Genomic DNA, 15,358 nt, shown 5'->3' on the forward strand with positions numbered 1-15,358 from the left:
CATATTTAACACCCAGCCTCATTATCCACACCTTTGTGCAGGCTCAGTGGATGGAATACTAAACACAGTATGTCAGAGTGGCAGGGAAAGGCCAGATTATCAGCAGAGGTACTCGTTATATTTAAGAAGAAGGGGCACATATTTTGGAAGAGACATGAGGGGTTATTCATATGGGTGTACCATAGGTTTAACTTCTACATCAGTGAGGGTACGACGGCATCACAGTCAGCTATCCAACTGACCCAAGTGTTACGCACTTACACCCTGTGTTTCATTAGTGGTTCCACTTCCCTCACTCACTTATCCTCAGCCCTTACTGTTATGTAACAGCATCCATTGCACAGAGGCCACTTGGAGAGCAGAGGGAAAGTGGACAAGGGAGAAGCAGGGGATTTATATGGAAGGTAACTGCCCTTGTTCAATTTAAGCCCAAATTGTTATGGATCGACCGGCAGTTGTGGGTTTAGCACTATACTGCTTTTACAAATCATCAGAAATACCTGCATTTCAGTAAGGTGAAGGCCTCTTGTGAGGATAACTATGATATGTCAGCATCAGTTTCTGATTCAGAAATGCCTGTTTCTGATCTGTATCATGATTATCCCAACTATTATTGATTCTGATTTATGATTTGTTGCAAAACAGAACAGTACAACAACCTAAATATTAACTGCAATGAGTTATGTGCCAGTTGTCAGTAAAATATCAAGCTATCCATAATATTGAGATTTTTCTTCTAACTAGGGAAAGTGAACCGATAAACATGAAAGCCTGTACCTAAACATTCCTATGATAAATTGGAAAAACTGAAACTGAAAAGCATGTCAAAAAGTGCATTCATTTTATTTTTATTACCTACTTTGTTTTCCAATTGATTTCTCTTCTCCTTCTCTGGTGGTAAGCACACAGAGTTTTAGGAACGTCACTGCCACCTAAGCATGGATTTATTTCTTGCACCAAATGCATAACTGCAACACATTGTGGGTGATATACACCACTGGAGTGACCATGATTGTTGGCTTGCTCCCTCAGCCCAGCGAGGGTCAATCAAAGTTCAGTTTTTCAGACATATGGAATGATACTTATGATGGTGGCAAAGATTCCCCCGACGGCAAGTGCAACAAGGGCACGTTGAACGACTAATGAAATGCAACATTACTGTATGTATGTACCTGAGCATACCTGATCAGAGTTACACATACTGGCTGTTTTGGGAGTTGTTGTATGAGGCCTAAACTGACCTCGCACTTTATATCTCTATATAAGAAAATTACCGTACATTTTCTTAATTTACTCTTTTAAAACCCTATTTATGCATCTTTTTATATCAACTTGTGTTCTCTTACATCCTGTCTTAATTCCTTTTTAATGTCTTATGTAAAACATTTTGAACTGCCATCTTATTGAAATTCGCTATACAAATAAGCTTGTGTTTTCTTGCAATCACACAACTCTCCCCTTAAACCCCTCATGTTTAATAAAAGAGACACTTTTACGGGCAGATTTGCAAATATTTAATTTCTAGTTCAGAACTGAGATGTACTTTTCATGCTGAGACTGCTGAGCTGCCATCCAATGTGTAAAACTCTTTATTTCCGCCGCTATTTTTCGCATTTGCATGGCATGTAAATGACGGACAAATTGCCTCAGGAAGCAGAGGTTTATCTCTGCTGATGTGATATGGTGGATTATTAATGCCAAACACTTCCTTTGTATCACAGAGAGAAACATTTTCATATCAAATAATCCTGCAGTAAACACTGTCAGATAGGATGTAAGTATTTACATGCAACAGAATTAGACGGAGAAGCCAAAACAAGGTCGCCGCTGTATAGCCAGTTAATCATCTACTCTTTGTTGTCGAACGTTTAAAATCTAACAGTGTTCTCTATTTTACGCACTTCAGCGTGCACTACAGTCAAGAGGCTTATTCATTTAACTGTTATCGTAACTGAAGAGATTATGCATTGGTTTACTACTCTGTCTGCCCTTTCTAACCCCATTCCCACATGGAAATTGAGTTTTCACGCCGAATGGAACACTGCCAGGAGATGCTTTGTAGGTGTTGTGGTGTTACATCTCTCTTGCTAAAAAGAGAATTCAGCTCAGAGACAAATGAGTCACCCTTAAAAAAAAAGTGGGAGCCTGGAGCAGAGGCCGCCAATCACACCAGTACTGTGGACAGACACACAAAAAAGGAACTGAACAGATGCCAGAAAAACAATTTTGGGTGCGATGGCTCATAATTGGAGACCGAATGGACACCTCACATCGAACAGGATGTTTTTGGGTGCTATTTCTTACCCTGGAAAAAGAAGAGAAAACCCTTCTAACAAACAACACAGGTATATATAAGAATCTCAGACAGCAGATTAGCCAGCGTGGGTTCACTTCTACTCTCTACAGCTTTCTCCTTTTATTGCCTTATCAGGAACTGACTCATGCATTATTACCCTGAGAGCTCTCTGCAGTCATTGCATTAAACATCTCCAAAACCTTCACAAAAACCTTTTCCACATAACAGACTCCTCATCTGTAACGCATTCTCCATTATCCTGTTCTTATCTCAGATACCTCATGTCTATTATTTTTCGCCCTCCCTCTACACAGTAATTATCTCTGCTGTCTGCTTTGTCATTCACCCCACACAGAGTGAACAGCCAGTACAGCCGCTGGAGGATGCAGCACTGGAAACCTTCGCTTTTTAACGCCCACAGCATGTCTGATGGAAACAAGTCCATGCAGAAGCCCATAATGTGAAAATGTATTAACAACACAGTAATGTCTATAAAGACTAGCAAGGAGGAAAAGTAAATGTGCTTGACCATCCAGTTGTTTTTTTGTACTATGGCTCATTCTCTGCAGCGTTACTTCACTTCATGTTGCATACTGTTTACTTGTTTACTGAACAATAACAAGCAACAATAGTTAACTGACATCACTTCACTGCCACAGTAATAGAAATATTCTCCCAGGATGCGGATGTGAAGTCAGCTACCCTCACATGTAAATCAGACATGAAGGAAGGCTGTAATGTGATGATGGCTTCCAACTTTTCAAAAAAATGTCAGAAAACATTATAATCCAATGAAAGAACATTTTTAAAATATACTCACTGGTCTTTCATGCTCCAAAATGGAGGATTTCCCAGGCTCATACTCAAAAATACTCTTAGGCTCTGCACGGTACTTTCGTGTGTCCACTTTCCTGTTGGGGGGACCCCATTCATTCCTGGTGCAAAAAACACAAAAGTATGTGTCTTAGAAAGGTAACTGAGTTAGCTAATCATTCAGCACTTACTTCTAGTGCATTTTAAATAATAGAATTCAAAGTAGCTCAGAAATCATGAGACCAAATAAAGGTTACAGGAGCTGTATGCAACATTCAGATCATTTGAGTTAGATTCTGAGCCGAGTTTGTCTGCACACGGCTTTTAGCACGGAGGTGGCTGAGCCGGCGGCTAGCAGCTAACAATTCTAACAGTGGCAACAGTGCTGACAGAGCTAACAATGTTAATGTGGGGGGGGGTTGAGGACTGGAGGGTGGGTGCTATGCTTTTGCAACATGACCGTTCTGCCACTGTGAGTCAGGACGGCATTATCAGCAGTATCTGCTGTATGACCCAATGCAGAGCGGTAGCGATTAGCTAGCCAGTGGGATACACACACACAGGACTCAAACACACACACACATGCACTCATGGCTAGACCGACATCAGACGTGATTTCATTCTCTTGTCAGGACATCATTACTCCACTATATCTTTAACAGCACCAAAACAGCAGTTCAATTTTTTATTAATGCTCTGAATGTCTCACACAGCCCTTTTAATTCACAAAAAGCACATAAACTATCATAATAAATAATCGATCCCATTTATTAGTCTACGTGCATGACAAGGGGAGATCTAAATTTCATTTTCATTGCTTATATAATATCGATTGAGCGCCAGTATTTCATAACTAACAAGGTGTAATAAATGAAAGAGACATGACAAAGCTCCTCTTACGTGTCAGGCGAGTCTCTCTCACGGTCACTGTCTCTGGCCCTCAGCTGGAGGAGAGATGGCATTGGCGGAGGTGGTGGGGGAACGGGGGATGGCGAAGGCTCCCGAGGGCCCAGATGCCCTCTATTGTCCGAGGGGCTTTTGGCGAGTGGCCTGTACGTATGTGTCCGGGGAGCGGGGTGAGCCATGGTGGTGTGGGGTGGCAGGCTGTAGTCATCTGTTAAGGACAGGACAGAGGGGAGAGCGGAGGGAGAAATAATGAGGCAGAACAAGCCAAACAGGAGGAGACAAATGGGTTGGGAAGGAATTACTTATTGTTTGAGGGTATTGTTTTACACAGAACATCTCTTACCATTGTTTATGACAGCGTATGTTGCATTGTATGTGTCAGAATAGTCATCGTCTGTGGGGGAATGGAACAAAGACAGATTGGGAAACAAGCACAAACATGCTTTATGGTACAGAGCATAAACGTGTGTAGTTTCCTCAGCACCTTTAGTCAGCTTGAATACAGTCAGTTACAAAGTAATTTCCAATAGTGACCATTTTTCACAGTGGAGAGAAGAATCAAAACCACCCAAGCAGCATAAACCACTTCCCCTTTGTTCATCCACAAGCTCAGCATGTCTCACACAATTGTTTTTCCAATATGCCTTTTTAAATTTCTATGAAGGGGCCACAGCACCCTGCAGATGCATGCATTAACCATTTTTTTCATAACTACAAGTATTTGATTCCAGCTGAATTCAAAGGTGCTTTTTTCTGCAAATGAGGAAACTACTTTTTTGAGTCTGTAAGTCTACAGGGGGTTAATCAGAAGATAGACGCCAGCGGGGCTGGAATATTGCTTTATAAATTCACTGAGAATATGTGAATATTCAGAGAGCCATGGGAACTCTCCGAGATGCACCAAAAAGATAATCACGGGCCTGTAGATGTTTTTGGGCACACACAATCATGAAATAGTGTGTGTGTTTGTGTGTGTGCTGCAGCAGAAGAAGAGGCCTGAGCAGTTAAGAACAAACAAGCTTTGAACCGAGTGTGCGATACTGTCAAGCCCATAAAATTAGAGCAGATTTCCCAGGACGGCTCTGTGTCTATTAGAGGTTTCTCTCAATTCCTCCTCCTCTCCAGACTCTCTTGCTCTCATCTAATGAGTTCTGGCTCTGAGGTTCTCTGGGTCTTTTGGTTTAACAAGAATCGACATGCACAGACACACACAGATACACACACACATACACAAGTGCGTACACAGCATGCATGCCTGGCCAATTCCTCTCATAATGTCTGACGATCAAATCACATCCAGTAACGGGACATTTCTGCCTTTCAGTGTGATTCGGGACAGACTTACCCGCTTTGTGAACCTTGTGGATCTGTTTGAACATAGTCTTGTACCAGTCCTTAGGCCTATCCACCGTCTGCAGAGAGAGAAATAATCGTAAAGATTTATGTGCCGCGAAATGCAACATAAACTGGATAGCTGAAATTGGAAAGTAGAAAAGGTTCCCACTGTTTTATGGGACTGAGACCGCACTGAGAGGAGAAAAATACACTCTCAGCCCTTCTAGTGATCCATATTTCACTCACAGAGAATTTAACCTATGCTGAGCCATGAATAAATTATTTATAAAGAAAAAACTTGACAGTGCCATCACAAACTTGACGAACTACTAATGGAGGTTGTTTTGATATGAATTTTGTGTGTGTTTTAAGGTGATTGTGGCTTCTTTCAGAAATCACTGTCAGCAGGTTTGGTCTCACAGCATAGAGGATACAGAAGCCATGTTGCTACAAAACCAAATTGGGAGCTCCTGGTGCTCTGCCTGGAAAATCCAGGAGAAACTCTGGTATGTCTGTCTTTGTGTATACAGTATAGATCTAACAGCCACTTGAAAAAAGAGCTATCAAATGGCAGAGAGACTTAATCCTCCCTTTATTCAGCTGTGCTAAACACTGGGTCTGGACTCTGGTCAGAGAAGAGGCAGTTTGGCTCCACAGTGAAGGAGTGTGTGTGACTGAGCATGTAGCATTGGCACGGCCGAGAGATGGGCCAATTACCACTTCACTCTCCATGGTTACCACATAGAGTGCCCACAAAAATGTTTGTCTGCTCACAACAAGGAGCATCTGTTTTTCTTCTTTGCAGCTTTTTCTTTTCACCTTTTCTCTTTGCTTTTATTACCTGTCTCTCATTCTTCCCGTAACTTTCTCTGGCTCACTCTTTCTGTAGTTGAACATGTCCACCTTTAAATGTCACTCTTCAAGAAATGGATAACTGAGTGAAGTGTTAATACACGAAAAGCCTCAACAGAGATAACACACACTTTGACAAGTAAGCAGCGAGGACCTTGCAGTGCTGAAGGAAAGACCTTGACTTAGCTCATCTTTATAACTAGCACACAGAGGGAGAGTAAAAGAGATACGGAGAGATACTGAGCGCGGGAGAGAAAGGGCTTTTAATATGGGGTCAAAAGCTGCTGACAGCTGAAAGTAATCCCCTCTCGTGAGCCTGATCACATATCAAGACAACAGAAATGGGTCAAAAGACACTCCTGTGCAACACTACAGTACCTAACTGTCTCAGCCTGCTGCACACCACTGTGTGTGTTTAGCTCTGTGTGTGTGTGTGTGACCTCACCGTGCGGATGGCGATGGGGATGCCAGAGTCGTCCACAGGGCCGATGCCTTCATAATGAGGTGCTTTAATAATGGACACCTTTTTCTCCTCTTCCGAGAAGCGGGCGATGGGCACAGTGCTGCTGACGCTGGTGTGGCCCGACACCACAGACTCTCTGGTAACTGACTCACTGCCCTCTGGATATGAGGAGGAGGAAGAGGAGAGGAAAGAGAAAAACACAGTCAGTTGTAGCTACTGATAATCAAACAGACATCCAAGTTTGGGCACCAACACCAGCTGAACAAGCGAACACTGAATCATCCTGAGATTAGCTGCTCTTTTGCATGCTTCGTGGTTTGAGTAGTACAAGAACAACCACTGTCTTTTTCCTCGTTTTGTACTAATTAATTTCATACTGTTCTCCAATTGGTTCTGTCATCTACTCGTAGGTGTCCACATATCATATCCTGGGCTTATAACAAACACATTAACTAAAGACCCATTAACTATTTAATTGATATGCGCAACGATGAGGAGATTAAGGGCGTTTTCATATTAGGTACATCTGATTCCTACCGTGCAGAATACAATTGCGCCCCCTCTCCACTCCCCCACCGCTCAGCTTTCACATTAGCAATGTTCCGTATGCGAGTACACTTGCGTCATCATCTACATGACATTTTGGTTGTACTATAGTGTAGAAAAGGGCGATGCACACGGACACTGCTGCCCCTGGGACTGTCATCAGTGGGGAACGGCAGAGCAGCAAGGTAGAGCTCTGCTCCTGGGTGGAGAAGGAGCCTCTGCTGTTGGGCGAGAGCTCTCTGCCTCCTGTCATTGCTCTGACAGCAGCTCAAAGGCAGCAGCAAAGCCACATATGAAGCTCAGCGTAAGTTCAATCAGAGAGACTTTCTTTGTGCTCATCCATTCACAATTCCCTCCATTCCACTCCCACCGCTTCCTCTAATCAGCTCACTATGGGTGTTCACTCTTCTAGTTATCAAATGAAACATTGCCACGATCTTTCTCAGCCAATAAGGATGCCACTGCAAAATTTCAAATCTGCTCTTTCTTCTGCTGCTGTCAGCCATCATTTTTGGCAGAATCTTTGCGCCCTCCTCCACCCCGTTCACCTCCAGCCATCGTATCCAGAGTCCAGGACGAGCTCAACAAAGGCTCATTTCTCTACTCATCCAGATCATCGGCACTTCTCCACATCTTCATCTCATCTTCACCACCTCTACCACCACCAGCATCTAGACCCTGGAGGGGTTCCCTTCTTGCATTGGATTCATCACCCACCTTGAAATCCTACCATCTCTATCTCTATGGGGTCTAATGGTATCAGTATCAGTATTAAATGAGACACCTGACGAAGACATAACGACTTCTCTAATCATGCCTGTGGATGATTTCCGCATGTCATATAGCGGGCGGTGATTTTCAAAGAACTGCTACCATGTGTTGTCCTCCACTCACATGATGAGACAAAAGATCAGTGACTCACCTGAACTCCTGCTCTGTCTCTGGAGCCCAGTGTGGAGTGAGGTGGGTGGAGGAGGATAGGATGGAGGAGAGAGGGGCCTCTGTGGATGGCTAGTACTTCCATTCATAGCGTGAGAGAGGACCTGGCCCTGGAAGTGACCCACAAACCAACAACAGAGATAATCAGCCACTGCAAATCGCAAACTGCAGCAAAATGTACAAATTGCCATTTAAAATTGGGAATGTTGCTGTTCTGCCCTATGACATTAGATAATGAGTGCAAATATTAAAAACAAGTAGTGAAACAAGAGAATGATTAGTTCTACAAAATCCATTATTAGTCAATGTATTGCTATAAAACTTAACATTTAAAGGGGTAAAGGAGCCAATTATGGAAATGAATGTACAAGTAGACAGATACTGGGGCTGATGTGATTCATAGGAATTGCTGAATCTGGAGTGACTGTACAATGTAAGAACAGTTAGTCAGGGGGAAGGGGCACTTATCGAATCACTTTACTTCCAAACAGACAGAAGAGATTAAAGCAGTGACGGTAAGCAAACAAAATTCTTACAGATTCACAAATATTTCATTATATTAGTTGTGACAAACAAGACAACGGACAGGATTCAGTTACAATGGGATGCTCTTCTGAAGAATGCTCTCCCATTCAACATGACACAGGAACATATGACTTCATCTGACAAAGGATAAAACACAGGATTTTAATTTTAAGGCCAGTGTGTTTAGATCAAAGATTCATGATAAGTCTTAAACCAACGAGTAACTCTCAAAAAACACCATGGCGTCAGTTCGCACTAAAACAGACAAACACTGAGGTGACAACACTTACTTACTGCCACTGTCTCACACACGTCTGACAGAACAGATAAGCTTCTATTTTAAACAATCCAGCTGTACACAGGATGCGTGACTGCTTGTCTTTTACTCACCTTATACGTGTGCAACTGTGACCCAAAGCACATCTTTCCTCTTTAAGTCAAATCTGGGCTCTGAGCAATGCCAAAACACAGGTGACCTACACGCAAAACTCTGCCAAACACATCCTGTGTAGACACAGATGGATCCCTGAAGCTGCTGCTCTGCTAATGTGCTGCTCACGCTACGCCTTCAGTGTAGACACAGTGTTATGTCTTACTTCTAACTTCCTCCTTGTTTAGTGCTAAAGCACAGAGCAAAATGGATAATTCGATGACAGTGAGCAGATTACTGCTGTTATGTTTGTAATGCCACAGCTCACAATTTCAAACCAAGGGTTTGAAGCTGGTCTATTATCACCTAGTTCCAGGAGTCTGGTGTTGCTCTTGTGGATGGATATATTCTTGGTTGGAGAAGCAACCAAGCCAATCAGCACCTGGGAATGGCATCTCTGGTAGAACAACACCATGCAGTGGAGGTATTTCTCACTCAACTGCACTGAGGGAAGGATGGAAGTCACAATGCTTTGAGTAAACAGTGACAATTAGGTCATTGGTTCTGGATATCTGTATGGTATCGACTGAAATAACCCAGTGCCAAGTCTCATCCAATGTTTTCCCATCAAACAATACCTGCATTTGATCCTTTTTGTACCCAGATCTAGGAAAATAAAGACTTTTTGTATGGTTTTGCTTGCAGCCAATCATCGCAATGTTTCTTCAATTTAATATGACATGTGACTGGCCAACTACTGCAGCAGCTACAACTCATACAGTCTGCGATGAGGTGAAGTCAAGCATGGCGCATTTGATGGAGCTGGCAGTTCACTGTGCCAAGATGCCACCAAAACCTTCAAAAGTATAGCTATACTACACACTAGGGCATTAACAGAAAAGTCGATTTGTCGACGTGTCGATGTCAGTGGCACAAGTCAACTCCAGTCATTCGGGCTTTCATAGTTGAGAGCACTTCCGCGTTGTAGTTTCCTGTAAAAATGTCCGTGAAAAATCCCCGCGATGTGAAAAATACATGCCGAACAGTCACTTGTGCGCGGCGCGGTCATAAAATCTGAGCTTTGCGCGCACAGGGCTCGCGGACGTCCGCTTTGAGTCTGCGCGGACCTCCACAGAGTCCGTTCCGCATACGTTCCGCCCGAGTATGTTCGGGCCTTGACAGACACACATCACATGTGTGGAGATACTTCACTTTCCTCCGCCGTGTCAATGTGATGACGTCATCAAATGACTTGTCGACTCGACTTCGACTTTATTGACAGATAAGTCGACCTGAAAAAAATCAAAGTCGTTAATGCCCTACTGCACACCTATGACATCTGGTGGCATAGGGAATGCTTCCATCAACATAATGGGTATCGAATGAAGGAGGGGTCACAGAATGTTGTACTTTCTTGGTATCAGTATTCCTTTAAGGGAACAGTGGTACTGATGCTGGTAAAGTAAGTGAGTAAGTGATAGGAAAGAGACCAAGCTAATGCTTGGCTAACAAGGAGCTAGTGTCAGACTAAAGCCCTGACCACACAGAAATTGTTTTAGCAGCTGGACGTGCCTTTTTGTAATTGTTTTTAATGAGAATGAAGCTTTTTGCTTGTGGATTCTGCACTGCAACGCACCTCGTGTTTCTGCGCCCTAAGCGCCTGGCGTTTATGCCAGAGCACTCTGAACTCCTTGAGTTGAAAATACTTCAACTCAAACTGGAAATACGCCCCAAGTCATCTCTCTGTTTCATCTTTTTCCCCATTGTCCAATCAGATGATTTGAGAGGCAGGCCTTCTGTGGTAGCCATGACGACAAGTTTACAGTTGGTAAACAATGGAAGAAAAACTGGTGGTACCGGTTCCTGGGTACCCAGAGCTATACGGCCTGACGATAGACAGCAGGTTGTCAAACTGCCCCCGAGTCATCCTAAAATATGCCCGGAAACGGCCATCATCGAGGCGAAGCTCCTGGACCAACTCGTGGTACTCCCCGTGATCCACCCTCTTTTTTAAGGTCACATGTAGCCACACAGATCTCTGTTTCCCTGTGCCCAACAAACTATTTACAGACAGCCTCTCACCCTCAACCAGAGCTACAGCAAGAACCCTCTGCTTGTCCATTTTAGGAACTAGATACCAATTACCGTCAAATAACTAAAATGAATGAATAAACGGTAGATTGATTACACGGTAAGGCTACAATAAGGAGGTGAGTCTGTGGTTGCCTGGCAACAATAAAGACGCAGCAAGTGTTTTTTTTTTTCACTCGCGGCATTCAATTAAATAAAAAAGGCAGTGCGACTGCAATGATGTAGTGCTAACAAAATGGTAATTCCACGTCAGTATCTATCTTGTTGCAACTGGGCAGACAAGGTGCACATGGAAACGTATTAAATGAGGACGTACCATTCTGTTGCAGAGCTCCTCACATCTACTCCCAGGGACATATAACGAGCTGACAGGAAACATAACTACAGTCTTCACACATGTTACATTACAAACCAAGCAGCCAACAGCTTCCAACATAACCCTGCTACAGCTTCACTATAAAATGTTTTTGTCTTGTCGTGAATTTTTGATATGAACTGGCCTTAAGAGACAGTATAACTGACTGCATAAAAGGCATAACAGAGAAACAAAGAGAAGCACATAGACATAGAGTACAGACGCATTAACATAATAAGGGAACATTAGGTTGTAGTTGATGGTTAGTGAAAGGTAAAAACTCGGTAGTAATGACACATTTTGTGAAGGCTTGGTTCAGCCATCCAAATGAGTGGGGGCAAGGAACCATTTGATTTTGGTAATGATGTGTGTTACAGCAGTGACTTGTTGGGATAATTACGTTAGTGACAGTGGCTGCTGCAGCAGTGGAGGCCGCAAAGGTTGTTAGCACATCATCAGGGCCAGCAGTGGATGTGTAGGCAGAGACATGGCTGAGGGTGGGCGATGGCGTGGGTGATGCGCCGGGTGAATCCAGGCTACAGATCTGCAGCTCGTCCAGCAGACCCGCCGTGGACGACGAGTAGTGGCTGAGAGCTGACACCGTCACGGGGGAAGCCGAGGGTGACACGCAGCCACCGATGCTCGCACTGCTGATTGTGGGAAGGCTCGGCCTGCTGACTGCACCGGCTCCGCTAGGAACATACGGGGTGGGTGATAGCGCCTTGGGCATTAGGCCAGGCAGGTAGTCGAGTGATTCTGAGCTGTGGCAGCGATAGGGGGAGTGCCGTGCTGTGGGGTCGGGGGAGGGAGGCCCCTGGCGGTGGAGGGAGAGGGAATTGATTGGAAAAGGAGGAAAGGAGGAGAGTGCTTAGTGACATCACTCAATAGCCACGTTGTCACAAAGGATGTGTGGAAGTAACACGTGAGCCTGACAGAAGGTGAAATGCTGCTGTGAAACCACACTCCTGTGGCTGCAGCGTCACCTTCTGAAACATGATTAATGCTGTGAAATGAAGAGGCTCTGTTAGTTCAAACTCTGAGGAAGGCAGCAAATATACAGACTGTAACACTGGCATGAAATAAATAAATAAAAACAGTTGGTTATCACACATACAGTATGAGTTCACACATGTAGAACCACAATTAGTTTGGCTGATTGGATGACAGCACCAAGACTGACAAACTAAAGTGCAACACACACGAGCAGCATATGGCGTGCATCAAAACACCTGCGCTTCTTGTTTTCTATGTAAGGCCCGACGCAAGTGACCTCATGGGTCACTGTCAGACTTCCCAGTGTTCGCACGCATCAAAACACCAGAAAAACAGCAACTTTATCACATTTGAACTCTGAGTTTGGCACATCCTGGCAACGATATCTTGAGTTCTTCTTCTGTTTATATGGCACGCTGTGTGTGTGTGTGGGCGTCACATGATGGGACGCAGCCAGTCTGTTACCCTTCAATCACTCAAGATATCACCGAGACAAAAACCTGCCAATGTTGTATTAAAGTGACCTTAAAATAAACAGTCATTGCTCTCTGTTGTTACAGTATGTAGTCAGTTATGTACCAACAGCTGTGCAGGAGAAGGTCTTGGTGGAACCTCAGGAGCCTTCGTCATCTCCACCTGGGATGGAGCTGGACTTGAGGTTTGATTTGAGGCTCGATCTGGGACCTTGAGCTCCACTGTGTTGTTTGAAGGCTGACGCTGTGGATGTTTCGGATTCTCTGGGCCCAAGTGGACAGCGAGCGAGGCTGCCTGTGTCAGGGGCTGTGAGAAGGTTGTCTGTGGAGGCGGGGAAGTGGGTGGAGGGGAGCCTGTGGTCTGGGTCTTAGGCAGGGGGTCACGGTAAGAGTTGCTGTGAGCCGGGGGGTCAGGGATGGTGACGGGGGTTATTTTAAGGGAAGACACCTTACGCTCCTGGGCCTGTGTATTAGTAGCGGCAGATGCAATACAATTGGTGATATGATTCTGGACAGTGGACTGCTGTGCCTGCTGGACTGAGTTTGCATTGGTCTCTGAGTAGGAGTAAGAAGATGTGCTTTTAATAGTGTAGGACTCTTTCAAAACGGCTTTCTCGTTCTGCGTGAATGTTAACGTTTCAGGGCTGAAATCATTAGCCAGGGCAACGAGGGAGCTGTAGTCTGGCGGGTTAGTGCCTGTGGGTGAGAAGGAGAAACTCTCTCTCCTGGGGGGTGGCAACGGCACGTGATTGATGTCCTTATTGGCCAATTAGAAAGCAACAGCCAACGTTACGTTCAAACAACAACAACAAAGAAAAATCATCAGTGCAAATCATCAAGTTGTCCCAAATACACATACTCAGAAATACCACATGGTTCTCTGTAAATTATCCATAATTATGATAGTTTGTGGTGTCGTTTAGAAAATGCCTTTCACACAGACAAGCAACCCCCCAATTTCTGATTAAACTACACATAGCATTAAAAAAAGAAAAGCAAAAACACAAATGCCAACATCTGTCAGTGTGATGTGTGAGACATTTTACCTGTGTTGGTGACTTTTTGTCCTGCAGGTTGGGTCTGACACTGCGGAAGCCTTTGGCAGCGAGAGAAGAGCTGCTGGCGTCTCCATTCTTAAGGCCATCTGTTACACTGCGTGACCGCCAAGAATCTGGAGACAAAGTTCAAAATATTAACATCACACACTACAGTGTTTTATTTAAGTTTAACTGGTCTCCTACGGGGTGTTTCCTAGCTTTTTTTTTTTTTAATTTTCTTCAAAGATTCTTAACTCCAATTCACCACAAGGAACAGAGACTTACCCAAGTCTGATGAGTGAGAATCACTCCCTGGGGAACAGAGAAGACACAGCAATGATAAGTGACATGAGTGAAGGCGTGGTCACATTCATCCCTGCAAGAAATGTCAATACTACTGCATAGGGTGTCATCTGAAGTAGTCGTCATCTGACAAAATGCTTGAGGATGTTTTGTGTGAGAAAGACAGACGTGGTGTTAGGGGTAAGGGAATAGACAGAGCTCTGAAGAAGAAGAGCAAAGAACAAGAAAATCTTTCTTAAGCACTGCACGATTATCCTGTTGTGATGAGCAATATCACCTGCTGCTTTCCCGACAACCTTGTAAAATGGAAAACTGAAAAATACTATGCACTCACAGGGCAAACTAACAGTTGGATATGATTTAAGGTCCAAGTTGTTGTTGCTAAAGACACTCCAGATTTCTAAAGGCAAAACTCTCACAACGTTACCTGTATCAAATAAAGATATATCCATAAATTATATGTATGAAAGCAGGCTTTCTTCAGACGGTTGGTTTTTATGTGCAGTATCTATTAAAGAAATGACTACAGGCTGTGTACAGTAAAAGAGGAGAGGAGGAGAGGAGGAGTGCTTAAAGCATTACATGCACATTAAGACTTGATAGACCACTTCACTCCCAAGACTAATAAAAGAAAAAATCCTCCAGAGCACACTAATGTGAGCCCCATTATTGAACAGGAGATTAAAATCTACAAAGAAGAAACACCACTGTGCACGGAGCAATGATTTCTTGAGGGATAATTTTGGTTTCTTTCAACCTGGCATATTTCCAATAAAGGTGGCTGCTGTAGCTCTGTGGGTCGTGCTAATAGTGATCATGTCTCTCCAGGTCAAATTAATAACTACACAAGGATGATTATTATAGCCGATATCTTTCTTTTTTCTCATGTAGATGACTATCTCACTGACATCTGTATATTTATTACATGAATAAAACGTAATAAAACGAAAAGTGAAAAGTAGAGCTGCAACTAATGATTATTTTCATTATCGATTAATCCGCCATTATTATTATTTCCACCATTAACCGATTAATTGTTTAGTCCACAAAATATTTTTAAA

At 43.6% G+C, this 15,358-nt stretch overlaps 1 protein-coding gene across 18 annotated transcripts in view; it reads right to left on the bottom strand.

Annotated features, from left to right (window-relative positions):
• The window catches only part of sorbs2a (sorbin and SH3 domain containing 2a), a 63,311-nt gene that overhangs the window by 20,174 nt on the left and 27,779 nt on the right, over positions 1–15,358 (bottom strand). For 10 of the 18 annotated variants that reach the window (XM_078166167.1, XM_078166174.1, XM_078166168.1 and 7 more), the window contains 9 exons: positions 14,280–14,306; positions 14,004–14,128; positions 13,064–13,714; positions 8,134–8,260; positions 6,648–6,823; positions 5,361–5,427; positions 4,359–4,409; positions 4,010–4,223; positions 3,117–3,231 (listed from right to left, as the gene is read on the bottom strand). In XM_078166167.1, the coding sequence (XP_078022293.1) occupies positions 3,117–3,231; positions 4,010–4,223; positions 4,359–4,409; positions 5,361–5,427; positions 6,648–6,823; positions 8,134–8,260; positions 13,064–13,714; positions 14,004–14,128; positions 14,280–14,306 (1,553 nt within the window). Of the gene's footprint in view, positions 1–3,116; positions 3,232–4,009; positions 4,224–4,358; positions 4,410–5,360; positions 5,428–6,647; positions 6,824–8,133; positions 8,261–11,891; positions 12,306–13,063; positions 13,715–14,003; positions 14,129–14,279; positions 14,307–15,358 lie in introns of all 18 variants that reach the window. The other 8 variants (XM_033624212.2, XM_033624207.2, XM_033624211.2 and 5 more) reach the window with 3 other exon arrangements.

This window comes from Epinephelus lanceolatus, chromosome 3, assembly GCF_041903045.1.
Source record: "Epinephelus lanceolatus isolate andai-2023 chromosome 3, ASM4190304v1, whole genome shotgun sequence".
Taxonomy (NCBI): Eukaryota; Metazoa; Chordata; class Actinopteri; order Perciformes; family Serranidae; genus Epinephelus; species Epinephelus lanceolatus.